This window comes from Phoca vitulina, unplaced genomic scaffold (assembly GCF_004348235.1).
Source record: "Phoca vitulina isolate PV1807 unplaced genomic scaffold, GSC_HSeal_1.0 scaffold4, whole genome shotgun sequence".
NCBI classification, from domain to species: Eukaryota; Metazoa; Chordata; class Mammalia; order Carnivora; family Phocidae; genus Phoca; species Phoca vitulina.
This window is the reverse complement of record NW_022589707.1, coordinates 46,970,067-46,985,290: the sequence shown is the minus strand read 5'-3', so window position 1 is coordinate 46,985,290 and position 15,224 is coordinate 46,970,067. Positions and strand designations below refer to the sequence as shown.

At 35.1% G+C, this 15,224-nt stretch overlaps 1 protein-coding gene across 1 annotated transcript in view; it reads left to right on the top strand.

The window, feature by feature from the left end:
- ABCB5 (ATP binding cassette subfamily B member 5) overlaps positions 1 to 15,224 on the top strand; it is a 119,635-nt gene that overhangs the window by 53,905 nt on the left and 50,506 nt on the right. The window contains exons 14-15 of the mRNA XM_032401225.1: positions 3,849 to 4,010; positions 8,459 to 8,593. Of these exons, the coding sequence (XP_032257116.1) occupies positions 3,849 to 4,010; positions 8,459 to 8,593 (297 nt within the window). The remainder of the gene's footprint in view (positions 1 to 3,848; positions 4,011 to 8,458; positions 8,594 to 15,224) is intronic.

Here is a 15,224-nt window from a genome sequence, read left to right as displayed (position 1 = left end):
TTTTAATGTCCTGAGGAACCTCCATACTGTTTTCCAGAGTGGCTGCACCAGCTTGCATTCCCACCAACAGTGTAGAGGGTTCCTTTTTCTCCACATTCTCACCAACATTTTTTGTTCCCTGTCTTGTTAATTTTAGCCATTCTGACTGGTGTAAGGTGGTATCTCATTGTGGTTGTGATTTGTATTTCCCTGATGGCAAGTGATGTGGAGCATTTTTTTCATGTGTCTGTTGGCCATTTGTATGCCTTCTTTGGAGAAGTGTCTGTTCATGTCTTCTGCCTATTTCTTGACTGGATTATTTGTTTTTTGGGTGTTGAGTTTGAGAAGTTCTTTATAGATCTTGGATACCAGCCCTTTATCTGTAATGTCATTTGCAAATATCTTCTCCCATTCCGTAGGTTGCCTTTTAGTTTTATTGATTGCTCCTTTGCTGTGCAGAAGCTTTTTATCTTGATGAAGTCCCAATAGTTCATTTTTGCTTTTGTTTCCCTTGCCTTTAGAGACGTGCCTTGCAAAAAGTTGCTTTGTCCAAGGTTTAAGAGGCTGCTGCCTGTGTTCTCCTCTAGGATTTTGATATATTCCTGTCTCACATTTAGATCTTTCATCCATTTTGAGTTTATCTTTGTATATGGTGTAAGAGAATATCGTGTTTCATTCTTCTGCGTGTGGCTGTCCAATTTTCCCAGCACCATTTATTGAAGAGACTGTCTTTTTTCCATTGGATATTCTTTCCTGCTTTGTCAAAGATTGGTTGACCATAGAGTTGAGGGTCCATTTCTGGGCTCACGGTAACTTTTCTGACCCTAGACCATGAATCCCAAAGGTTTTAATTTATAGTTACATGACCATATCTCCCGGTTGTCCTGAGAAAGTTCCAGTTTGCCACTTTTGTCCAACTCAAGAGTGTCCTAGTCTGGATAATTCTCCAGATGGTCATCATAACATAAACCAAATGCTTCAAAATATACCTTTCTTTTTTTATTTTAAAGAAGGCACTGTAAAAATAATGGTAAAAAAAGACATAACAGTGTAACTATTTTCAGTTCTTCATAATTACATCTATTTGTTTCTAGTGTGCATATATATGTTACTCATAGGAACAAAGTTATTAGAAATAGAACTTACCCAAATTACTTTAGCTTTCTTGCTTTTATTTTTATTTATTTAGCTTTCTTTTAAACAAAAATGAAACACATTTACATTAAATAATTAAGAAAACTGAGACAAGAAGAATACAATCCATAGGCCCAGTAATTAAATACAGGCATTATGAGTATGTTGGTATATTTTTATATAGGTATAATTTTCTATGGATAAATTTTTTAACATAGTTATAACATGATACATAAACTTCCATATAATATTTTGTTATTAATCTGTTTCCACATTATTATTTAATCTTAATAACTTGTTCTGAAAAGTTTTCTTCTCTTATAGACTTGGAATAGAATTTGAAAGAAATACTCATCTGCTTTATCAAGTACATCTGCATGGAGTGACCCTTTTCAGAGACTAGAGAACACCATACCAGATTCTAGTACCAGTCCTTCCAGTGACTGGCTGAGCCTTAAGAAAGCTTCTTAAATTTTCTGAACTCCCAATTTCCTTTTCTGTAATGGATAAGAATAAAAATAAGAACTATAAAAGTAAATAGCACTAATATAGCAGTACTACTAATAGTAATAATATTAGCTATCAGTTCTTGAGCACCAGAAAATTTTTAGTGTGCCTGTAGTATGCCAAAAGTATCCATTATTGTGCTAGGCATTTATAGAAAATACATTATTTCAAGAATAGTCAAGACAGTCTTGTAGAGGAGCAATAAAGCTGGAAGACTCAGATTAACAGATATTAAGGCCTGTTTTAAATTTGTAGTAGTTAAGACAGTATAGCATTGGTGCAATAATAGACAAACTGAATAGCAGAACAGTATACAGAATACAAAAACAGACACAAAGTAACGGTCACTTGATTTAATGACAAAGACAAATCTGCAGTGCAATAAAGTAAGAATGGTCTTTTCGGAAATGCTGTTAGGACATTTGTTTAACCAAATGGGAAAATGTACATTGATTCCTACTTTACATCACACACAAAAGTCAATTCCAGATAAATTATAGATCTAAATATGAAAGACAAAATGATAAACATAGTAAGGTAAAAGATAGGAAAACATCTATGTGACATTAGAGTAGAAAAAGATTTCTTAAAATAGGACACAAAATACATAAATTATGCAAAAAGTTGATAAATTGCACTTCACTAAAATTTTTTTTAATTCTATTCAGAAAGATATCATTAAGAGAGTGGAAAGACAACCATTTAGGGGTGGAAATCATTGTAATAGTATGTGACTAAGTCCTCATATATAGAATATATAAACAAGTCCTGAAAATTAACAAGAATAAGAGAGTTCCAACAGAAAACCAAGCAAAACCTGACAATTCACAACAGAGAATATCCAAATTGTCACCAACCATATGAAAAGTTGTTCAACTTTCTCAGTCATCAGGGAAATGTAAATAAAGCCACAATAGGATAGTACCCACCTACCAGACAAAGACAGAAAGTACCAAGTGTTAGAATATAGAGTAGCCATAACTCTCCTGCAGTTTTGGGAGTTTATAAATTGGGAAAACCACTTTAAAAAGCTGTTTGGTAGAACCTAAAAAAGCTGGGCAGCTCTTCTCAGTATATAACTAGAAGAATTCTCTACATGTGTTCATCCAGTAAAAATGTATAGGAATCTATTCATAACAGAAAAAAACCTGGAACTATCCAAATGCCAATCGGCAATAGTATGGATAAATAAATTGTGGTATATACAAATGGAATTTTGCTCAGTAATAAGAATGAATGATCTATAACTATATACAACAAAATGGATGAATATCAAAAAACATAATGTTGAACAAAAATTCACAGACACAGAAGGGTATATATTGCATGGTTCCACTTATATAAAATACAACAGAATATCAAAACTAATCTATGCTGTTTAAAGTCAGGATAGTGATTACCGGCAACAGAAAATCAAAACTAATCTATGCTATTTAAAGTCAAGATAGTGATTACTATTGGTGTGGATGAGCAGTAACAATGACTGAAGAGAGCCTGAAGAGTTTCAGGGTGCTGGTAATGACCTTTTTTCAATCTGGATACTATGCATGTGGATGTATTTGGTTTGTCAAAATGCGTTGATCTATACATTTATGTGTACTTTTCCACATCTGTAAGATACTTGTTAAAAGAGGTGAAGACATATATTACCTTGAATTCATACCCCACTAGTTAAGTAATAGCCCCATTTTAGAGATGAAGAAAATAGTGAGTTTAAGGTACTGAATTACTTTTAGTTACTAATAACCAGGCAACTATTACATAGCTCAGATTAAATGATCTTTAGTTTCCTGTCTAGTTCAAGATACTATAATTTTATAAATCCACCAAATTAGTATCCAATTAACTTTCTGATTTTCTTTTTATGCTAATTTTTTGGCCTTCCTAATCTATTAAAGTCCAAATTTCTATATTCACAGGTAAGTTTCCTTGATATTTAAAATAATACTACAGGGGCATATGGGTGACTTAGTTGGATGAGCATCTGATTATTGATTTTGGCTCAGGGTTGTGAGATCAAGCCCTGTGTCAGGCTCTGCGCTCCATGGGGAATCTGCTTGAGATTCTCTCCCTACCACTCCCTCTTACTTACGTGTACACTCTCTCTCTCTCAAATAAATAAATCTTTAAAAGCAATAAAATAATACTACAATAAGCTTTCTTGAATATTGCAGAGTTTGTTATCTGTATTAATTTCATGTTTATTTTCTATACTTACTGTTTTGTAGGCAAGCAAAGGTCGGACTACAATTGTCATAGCACACCGACTTTCCACTATTCGAAGTGCAGATCTCATTGTGACTATGAAAGATGGGATGGTGGTGGAAAAAGGAACACATACTGAACTAATAGCAAAGCAAGGTCTATATTATTCACTTGCAATGTCACAGGTATGTTTATGTGACATAATGCTATGTTAGCAGGGGTTTTTTTTAACTTTTCAGAGATCATACCACAGAAGTCCTGAATCATAATCTTAGTTTTCACAAAGCAACCAAGGTTTATTTATAATTCCTCAATGAAGAAATTCAATGTGACTAATATCCTCTTCATTGTGCTAGATAATATAATGAAAATTAAAGAATTAACGAGTACATAGTACCTAATAGTTGCCAGGCACACTGCAAATAGGCTTCAAAGCTTGTACATGGCCGATCCAGAACAGTCTAACTCTATATACTGTCATCTTTTTATGAGAACACAAATTTAACACATAATCCCTACTTAAATACTGAAAACTTAGCTACAGAGGCAAAATGCAGAATCTTTCATACGGATGTTACAAAATGTAGAAATAACCAAAGTTGGTGGGGAGAAGGGGAGTTAGATTACCCATGGAAGGTTTCATGAAGAGGTCTTGAAGACTGGAAGGTGGGAGTTAGAAGAGGAAGAGAAGTCTGCATAGGTGGAACAGCACCACGGAGGTAAGAAGGAACTTGGTGTGCAACAAACAGAAAGACCAACCTTCCTTCCATGAGTAAAGATGAATGTTGGGAGAACAATCAAAAAGTTATATTAGAAAGCCAAATCATGGAAGTTCTTAGAAACCAGGCAGAAGAGGTTTTTTTTTTTTCACTCTGACTTACTTTATTGTGTCAGAATCACCTAACACAGTGCCTCACACACAGTGGACATTCAGTAAATGCCTGCTGAATGAAGGGATGTACACACAAATGTATGTGTATATAAACCACATCCTCTCAGGTAGATCAGAAAGCTTATGGTACCCATTCAAAAGGAGGCATGAAAATGCTGGAGGCACTCTGGCAAATTCCTTTTTTTAGGATCCACATTTCTGCATGCCAGGTGATCTCACATAGTTTTTTCATTAGAACACATTAATGTAAATTATAGGAATTAGGCTGTAGCTAACTTCCTCCTTCTGGCCCAGTCTTCTTCTCTTGACCTGGAAGGCAGTCTTCTTTTCAAGGGGTCATGTACAGACAACAAATCTCACCCCTTTGCAGTTTATATTACTTTTTCAACTTTCTGATTATATTTTTGATGTCAATATTATTATTTCATATATAAAGGACTTATACAACTCAACACCAAAAAAACAAATCCAATTAAAAAATGCGCAGAAGACATAAATAGACATTTATCCAAAGAAGACATTCAGATGGCCAACATGAAAAGCTACTCAACACTACTCATCATAGGGAAATGCAAATCAAAACTACAATAAGATATCATCTCACACCTGTCAGAATGGCTAAAACAAAAAACACAAGAAACAACAAGTGTTGGTGAAGATGTGGAGAAAAAGGAACCCTCATGCACTATTGGTGGAAATGCAAACTGGTGAAGCCATTGTGGAAAACTGTATGGAGAGTCCTCAAAAAGTTAAAAATAGAACTACGCTCTGACCCAGTAATTGCACTACTTGATATTTACCCTAAAAATGCAAAAACACTAATCCAAAGGGAAACATGCACCCCCTATGTTTATTGCAGCTTTATTTACAATAGCCAAATTATGGAAGCAATCCAAGTGTTCATTGAGTGATAAATGGATAAAGAAGATGTGGTGTATATATACAATGGAATATTATTCAGCCATAAAAAGTAATGAAATCTTGCCATTGGCAACAACATGGATGGAGCTAGAGAGTATAATGCTCAGTGAAGTAGGTCAGTCAGAGAAAGACAAATATCATTTCATTCATGTGTGGAATTTAAGAAACAAAACAAATAAGTAAAAGTAAAAAAAGAGAGAGAGAGAAACCAAGAAAGAGACTCTTTAAATATAGAGAACAAACTGATGATTACGAGAGGGGAGGTGGATGGGGGGGAGGGGAGGGTAAACTAAATAGGTGATGGGGATTAAAGAGTACACTTATCATGACTAGCACTGAGTAATGTATAGAATTGTTGAATCACTATACTGTACATGTGAAACTAATATAACACTGTATGTTAACCATAGTGGAATTAAAATTTAAAACTTAATAAATAATATTTCACAAAATAGGAAATTTAGAAAGTTATGACCCTCCATCTCCTCACCAAACTTGAAACTTCACATTTAAAACCCTAGCTTTCTCTACAATGCTAGAATGAATTATTTTTAAACATCTGCTATAAAGCAGTGATAATAAAAAAAAAAACTTTGAAAATATAATCTTATATTGATTCAAAAACTGCCAGTTCCAATTTTATTTCACATTAGGCCGTATTTTCCTTTAAAAATAAAAGTTAGCTGTTATATGCCAGTTGAATTTGCATGATTTTCATTCCAGAGTAGACTTAATAATTTATGAAATTATGAAGTTCAATATTTTCGAACTAATAAGTACAATAATAAAAGAAAATAGCTATGGTTAAATTAACCCTATTTTGAGATTTTTTTAAAACCACTGCACTCAGATCTCTTTGAAGTAACATGTCTTTATTTTTCATTATAACTAAACAAAAAACTCTATTATTAGGTCTTAGGTTAAAGAGTTTCACAATGTAAGGAAAATAAAAATGGAGTGTTTGTGGTATAAATGTACAAATACTTAAAACACCATATTCAAAATGGATTAGTAGTCTCTCATTACCTAAAATAATGTTCATTCTGATAAAACAATACCATTTTTAATATTCAGTGAACAGCTACGATATTCTGGGTACTGCATAGTAAATATAACAATCCATGATATCTACATAGACAGTAACTCATTTCTGAAACTCTAGAAGTGTGTATTTGCCACCATGCCTATAGTGTCCAGATGAATCAGTTTATTAGAATCCATGATGATCATAAGTACTAAGAAGTTAATGTTGCTAAGAGAATCAATCCCAGGAAACATAGCAGTGGTTAGGATTATGGGCTCTGGAGACACTGTTAACTTGAAAATCCTGACTCTGCCACTTAATAGTTTTTAGGACGTTAGGCGAGTTATTTAAATTCTCTGTGCCTCAGTTTTCCAATCTGTAACATGGGGAAAATAATAGTAGCTTATTTATGAATTACTGTGAGTATTAAATGAGTCATTCATGTGAAGTGCTTAGAATCATTGTTGGCATGCTAAATTTTATTATATTACTAATATTAGCATTATCCAATCAAACTTTTTACAGAAGTTCAAACCATGAAGATTAATGCTGTAATTATTTATCTTGAACATACATGATTATTTTCAAACCTATTCCTTTAGTCATACGTGATTATTTTCAGACCTATTCCTTTAGTGATTTTTCACATGAAAATTAAATAAAAACAGGTATAGATAGATATATACCAAAACTTCCTGTCATCATTATTTTGTCTAGCAGCCTTCTCGGCCTTCTTAGAAAAATTTATTATGAGAAGAGGTCAAAAGTTTATTTTAAACTTGCCACAAAGTAAATAGCTCCTGAAAAAAGCCAAGTAAAAGATTTCTTTCTTGGTAGAGAAATTTATAGAAAAAAAAGAGAAAGTGATAGCATAGAATAATGTCTGATTAAAGGTGATAGGCTACTATAAGGCTGGTTAAAGTTTACTGTACTTTGAGATGCCTGATTAACAGTTGTTAAGCTCGTCTAAGAATCACAGTCACTGGAAAGCTTTCCATGTGCATATTCTCCTTTGCACCTAAATCCACCTAAGGCTTTCTGTCTCCCCTCCCCGTCTCTTCATGGGGAAGCCACAGATTTACTCACACCACATAGAGATGAGCAGAAAATATATAGTTCCTTTATTTCACGAAATTTGGTCTCATTTCTTTGAGTAGCAAGAAAAGCAAAAACTAGACTTAGAGCAATCTGGTTTAGAACTTCATCCTATCCTGTGATTTAAACAGTTTTGTTTTGTTTGTTTTGTTTTAAGTTGTTGTCTCTGGGATTTCTTATTCTCTAGGAGCTGATCCTACTGATTTTGCTTTCTGAACAGTTTGGAATGGGCCGCAGTTGCAGGCCTGGAAAGTGTTATTGTCTCCTGAGATTTCTCTCAGGCCCAGGGCCAGCATCACATTTAAGTGCCTAGCTATATGTTATAAATTTATAAGCTCCATAAAAGGCTAGGAAAAAGGAGTCAGAAAGAGTATCTTTGAGTCATCTCCCTCATAAAGCTCTTTTTACTAAAATCTGTCCCTACTAATGGAATAATTGTTTTGAACTAAGGCATTGTTTTCTCCAGCTAATTGTACGGGTCTTTGGAAAAGAAGGCACAACAAGCTATTGTCACCCACTAACATTTTAGTATAAGTTGGACTTATTAGCTCTCTATCAAGCCTGAAAACTTCAGTAAGAGCTGCACAGGAATATAGACTTTCAGTATCAGAGGCAATGCAGTTTTAGAGGGATGCTTAATAAAAGTCTTTTGAATTTTGAAAACATTATTCTAATAGTAACATGTAAATTCTTCATTTAAGGATATTAAAAAAGCTGATGAACAGATGGAATCAATGTCTACTGAAAAAAGTATCAACTCAGTTCCTCTGTGCTCTATGAATAGCATCAAGTCAGACCTTCCTGACAAGTCTGAGGAATCCATCCAATATAAAGAGGTAATGGTTTAACTATCAACAAGTTTTATCCACATGTTCTTCAATTAATTTTTATTTAATTCTTGTAATATTTAGAATTTACGATAAAATATTACTATAATACTAAGTGTACAAAAGCATCAGTCTTTCCCAAACTTCACTGTAATATCACTGTGATGCTCTAAGAAAGTGGCCCTCAAATAAGACCATTTATGTCACAGGTCATTTTGGGGGCAAGAAAACTTTTTAAGAATGGACTTGTTCTTTTTCTAGTTCCTCTGGGCATAACAGGAATTGGCTAGTGAAAATTAAGAGAACACTAAAGAATGCAGAGGTAGCAGATAAAAGTAGCAACCACTACTGAGGTTGACATAGAGACCCAAGGAAGAGTCCTCATTCTTCTCCCCCAGTCAAGGCTGAGATTCACGCCTTACTTCAGAGGGCACAGCTTTGGTTCACCGGATGGTAGAGAAGTTGCTAAGGTACCTCACTGGTGGAGTTTGCTGGAAATCTGTCCTGATGCCAGAACTCATTAGGTGCTAGGAGAAGCTATGGGGCACTGTTGGAACCAGAAGCTGGAGAGGTTGCCCTCTGCAGGCATTTGTAATCTGGCTAAAACACAGGCCAATGCTGTCTGGGTCCCCTGGTTACACCTCTCCTGGCCAAGCCAAGAACTGGAGAAAGCACTTAGTGGCCAAATAGGAGAAAACTGTACTCAGCAGGCACCTACTCTGACAAAACTGCAAGCAGAGCAGCAGAGAGAAAAGCTTATCCTGGAGGAGCCTTCCCAGGAAGCCACCCCAGAAAGAACAGGAAGAAAAATTCCCTCCTCCTGCAATGTTTTTCCAGTACCCTCAACAGATAGGGCTTGACATCTTATTAACTGGTAGAGGAAAAATGTTTATAAGGCAAAAGGGTGGATTTGGACCCAAGAGGTAATAAATCAGTAACCAAGACAGAGATGGTATTATTTTAAATAGAGGGAATAGCTAATATAATGGCCTGGAGTTGGGGGTCACAGTGACTAAGAAGAGAGGGATAGGCAGAGAGGTGTGTGAGATACTCAGGGACCAGATCTGGTAGCACCTGTAGACCACAATAACAATTTTAGATTCTTTTCTTACTCTAACAGAAAGTCATCAGGGGTTTTTAGCCAGTGGTTCATGACCCACAGGAAAATCTGGATAGAATTCAAAGGCAACTATCCTGAATATAAAAAAAATATCGTAACTTTTTTCCCCACCTATTGTTGATAAAAAATTAATTTAATTATGAATATAAACAATAAACTACATTAGTATTACCAGTGCCTATGATGTCACCAATGAAAATCACAGAAATTTTTTTTAAAGATTTACTCATTTATTTGAGAGAGAGAGAGAGAGTGCACATGAACGGGGGAACAGCAGAGAGAGAGAGACAGAGAGAGAGAATCTCAAGCAGACTCCCCACTGAGCTCAGAGCCGATGTTGGGCTTGATCTCATGACTCTGAGATCATGACCTGAGCCAAAAGCAAGAGTCAGATGCTTAACCAGCTGAGCCACCCAGGCACCCCTAAAAATCACAGAAATTTTGATATCACATTATAGTTGTTATAGATATGTTAGAATACCTTCACACTCATCACTATTATATCTTGTTATTTAATGTGCTAATAATGAAGCACAACCATAACTACCACAACTTTGAATTTTTTGTTAAATATTTTGAATACTGTATTTCAATTAATTGGTTTTCTTTGAGACCTATGGGTTATTTAGCACATTGTTATAAATTCTTCTGGTAAGGAATCCTCAGACTTCACCGGTCTTCCAGAGGGGTTCGTGACACAAAGCAGGTTGAGAACTGTTGCATTAAGAGAATCTTAATCAGAAGAGTGCATGAACTGATTTATCTGATTTGGCTGCTGTGTGGAGAATGGTATTTGGGAACCAGAGTGGGATCAAGGAGAACAGGGCAGGGAAGAGATGATGGTGGTTAAGTAATGGACCCGATGGACCTGATTAAAGCTGTCTAATGAGAAATAAATTATAGATGGAGAAGCAGCTGAGATAGGAAAAATGTTAATTCAGGTAGAGAAGCAGTAGCCAACAAAGGAGCCTAAAGAATGACTGGAAAATAAAAGGAAAGCCAAGAAAGTGTAGTATCATAGAAGCTGATGAAGAAAAGTGTTACAGCTTTAGGAAACAAACTGAGGGTTACTGGAAAGGAGGGGGTTGGGGGAGGGGTAAATGGGTGATGGGCATTAAGGAGGGCACATGATATAATAATGAGCACTGGGTGTTATATGCAACTGATGAATCACTGAACTCTACCTCTGAAACTAATAATACACTAAATGATAATTAATTGCATTTAAATAAAATAACCTTTTAAAAAATAAATAAAAAATGTAATTTCCCCTTGTTTCCTAAAAAATAAAAAATAAAAAAAAGAGGAAGAGATCATTTGTGTCAATTGCTGTGAAAATCAGATGAAATTAGAGATTTCTGCTTCCAGCCAAGGTAGGTTAACCGGGACTGGATTTACCTTTCTGCTTGAAACACCTAAAAACAAAACAACACATGTGAAACAGTTTTCTAACATTGGACATCAGGCAGAACAAGATCATGATCCCTGAGGAAAGGGAAACAAATGAGGAGAATCTTATCATTGGTCCAGGTTACTGCCTGGGTTGTTTCTAAGCCTCAGAGCTAGAAGGGAAACACATGCAGAACACAGGAAGCCAAATTAGGGAGCATCCTCAGAGCAAAGAACGAAATAGAGAGAACTGCTCAGAGTTCCAGAGATCTCCATAGGTTCTCCATTGAGTCTTCATCTGAGTACTGATCAGCACATTTATTGAGAAAACTGCCAAAGACAGAGGAAAGATCTACCAGAAAGGATGAAAGGAATAACCATTTCACAAAGGCTCACAAAGGGTCAGGAGTAGTTCTTATTCTTTTTTAAGTTTTTATTTTAAAACTGTCTCAAAACAGTTTTATTAGGGGCGCCTGGGTGGCTCAGTTGGTTAAGCGGCTGCCTTCGGCTCAGGTCATGATCCCGGGGTCCTGGGATCGAGCCCCACGTCCAGCTCGCTGCTCAATGAGGAGCCTGCTTCTCCCTCTGCCTGCCACTCTGCCTACTTGTGCTGTCTCTCTATCTCTCTGTCAAATAAATAAATAAAATCTTTAAAAAAAAAAAAAAAACAACAGTTTTATTAAAACTGTTCCAGTTAGTTAACATACAGTGTTATATTAGTTTCAAGTGTACAATATAGTGATTTAACACTTCATACATCACCCAGTGCTCATCAGAACAAGAGCACTCCTTAATCCCCATCACCTATTTAACCCATCCCTCCCCTCTGGTAACCACCAGTTTAAGAGTAATTCTTATTAAATGAGCCAGAGTGAGCAGTTTCTAAATTCATGGGTCGTAGAGTTGGATATTAAGGAAAATATTACCCTGGGAGGTGGGGTGGAAAGGGTAGAAATAGCCCCATTCTAAATGCAGCTCTGAACCCAACTAACAAAACCTAAAAGCAAACATCAAAAGGATCAAACTATTTCCAAGTAATTTAAATGTGTTCCAGTACAAAGCTCAATAATATATATAAGAATTCAAAAATACTGAGGCACCTGGCTAGCTCAGTTGGTAGAGCATACAACTCTTGTTTTCAGGGTTGTAATTCAAGCCCCATGTTTAGTGTAGAGATTACTTAAAAAAATAAAATCTTTGGGGTGCCTGGCTGGCTCAGTTGGTTAAGTGTCTGACTTTGGCTCAAGTCATGATCTTGGGGTTCTGGGATAGAGCCCTGCGCTGGGTTCCTCACTCAGCAACAAGTCTTCTTGTCCCTCTGCCTCTCCCCCTCTCGTGCTCACTCTCTCTCAAAAGATAAATAAAATCTTTTAAAAAAATAAAATAAAATCCTTAAAAAAAAAAAAAAGAATTCAAAAAAACCCAGTGAGTAAAATTTAGTGTCTGGCATCTAATCAAAAATCACCAGACAAGTAAAGAAGCAGGAAAATAGTTCCCAAAATGAAGAGTAACTAAATCAATAGAAATAGACCCAGAAATGACACACTTGGTAGAATTAGTAGGAAAAGTAAACAGTTATTATAACTGTATTTCATATGTTCCAAAGGAAAGGCAAAAACATTTGAATAAACAATGAAATTTTTTCCCAAATTTGGTGAAAACTAAAAACTCACAGATCCAAAAAGCTTAATAAATTCCAAATATAAGAAAGATAAGGTACATTATGTGAAGGCACATCATAATAAAATTGCTTAAAACCTGAAATGAGAAAAATTGAAAACAAGCAGAGAAAATCAGCATAATATATATAAGGGGGAAAAATAAGAAAATCACAAACTTCTCATTAGAAACAATGCAAACCAGAAGACAATAGAGTGATATCTTTAAACTAAAAGGGAAAAAAAAAGCTCAAATTAAAATGCTACATGCAGAAAAATATTTATCAAAATTGAAGGCAAAGTACAGAATTTTTCAGGGAAAAAAAGGCTAAAATAATTTATCACCAGCAGATCTGGCTACTAGAAATGTTAAATGAAGGCCTTCAGGCAGAAGGAAAGTGATACCAAATGGAAATCTGAATCTACACAAAGGAATGAAAAATATCAAAAATAGTAAATAAATAAATGTGTTAATATAATAATGGTTAAAAATGATTAATAATTCTTTTAAGTAAGCTCCATGCCCAGCAAGGGGCTTGAACTCATGACCCTGAGATCAAGAGTTTCATGCTCTACTGACTAAGCCAGCCAGGTGCCCTAATAATGTTTTTTTAAGTATGTTTTTAAAATAATTTACTTTTCTAAGAAAAAATAACATTATGGTATACGGTTTATAACAGAAGTATAAGTAAAAATGTGTAAAAACAATAGCCAAATAACTAGCAGGGAGAAATGGAAATATTCTATTTTAAGGATCCTAAATGATATGCAATATTACTTGAAGGTAGACTATGACTTTAAATAGTAGTCAAAGTCAATTTCAGAGAAAAAAAAAATACCAGGAATAAAGAGGTTTTTTTTTTTCCTCATAATTTTAAAAGGATCAATTTATCAAGAACTGAAAAGAGCAATAAAAATTCACAATTTTATTCAGAGATTTCAATACCTCTCTTAAATATTGATAAAACAAGTAGACAAAAATTCAGCAGGGATATAGATGACTTTAATAGCACTCTCAGCCAGGTTAACCTAATAGACATTTATAAAGGACTCCACCTATCAGCAAAAGAATACACATTCTTCTCAAATGCATCTGAAACATTTATCAAGATAGACCATATTCTTTTTTTTTTTTTTTAAGATTTTATTTTATTTATTTGACAGAGAGAGAGAGAGAGACAGCTAGAGAGGGAACACAAGCAGGGGGAGTGGGAGAGGGAGAAGCAGGCTCCTGGCCTAGCAGGGAGCCCGATGCAGGCCTCGATCCCAGGACCCTGGGATCATGACCTGAGCCGAAGGCAGACGCTTAACGACTGAGCCACCCAGGTGCCCCAAGATAGACCATATTCTAAGCCATAACACAGGTCTCAATATATTTTTAAAAATTCAAATAATGCAAAATATATTACTTAACCAAAGTAGAATAACATCAGAAATCAAAAACAGAGTGACACCTGGCTGGCTCAGTTGATAGAGCACGCAACTCTTGATTGCAGAGTTGTAGGTTCAAGCCCCATGTTGGGTGTATAGATTAGTTAAAAATAAAATCATTTATAAAAAAAGAAAAAGAAAAGAAATCAAGAACAGAAAGTGGCCTGGATATCTTGAAATATGTGGAAGCTAAGCAACTCCCTTCTAAATAATGTATGGATCAAAGAAGAAATCAAAGGAGAAATTAAAAAGTATTTTGAACTGAATGAAAATGAAACCAAACATAATCAAAGTGTATCCTGTGATCCAGCAATTGTACTACTAGGTATTTACCCAAAGAGTACAAAAATACTAATTCAAAGGGATACATGCACCAGATGTTTATAGCAGCATTATCTAAAATGGCCAGATTAAGGAAACAGCCCAAGTGTCCATCAACTGAAGAATGGATAAAGAAGATGTGGTAAATATACACAATGGACTATTACTCAGCCATAAAAAAGAATGAAATCTTACCATTTGCAATGACATGGATGGAGCTAGAGAGTATTATGCTAATGATTTAATATCATTGAGATGTCAGTTCTCCCCAAGCTGATCTATAGGTTCAAGTCAGAGAAAGACAAATACTGTATGATTTCACTCATATGTGGAATTTAAGATACAAGACAAACAAGCAAAGGGAAAAAAAAGAGAGAGAGAGAAGCAAACCAAGAAACAGACTCTTAACTATAGAGAACAAATTGATGGTTACCAGGGAGGTGATGGGGGGGGGTGGATTAAATAGGTGATGGGGATTAAGGAGTGCACTTGTCATGATGAGCACCAGGTGATGTATGGAAGTGTTGAAACACTATATTGTACACCTGAAACTAATATTACACTGCATGTTAACCAACTGGAATTTAAATTAAAACTCATTTTAAAAAAATATATGAGATGAGACTTAAAGTAGTATTGAGAAAGAAATTTATACAACTAAACACCTATATTATATAAAAAGGAAAGACCTCAAATTAATAGTTACCCCTTAAGAGACTAG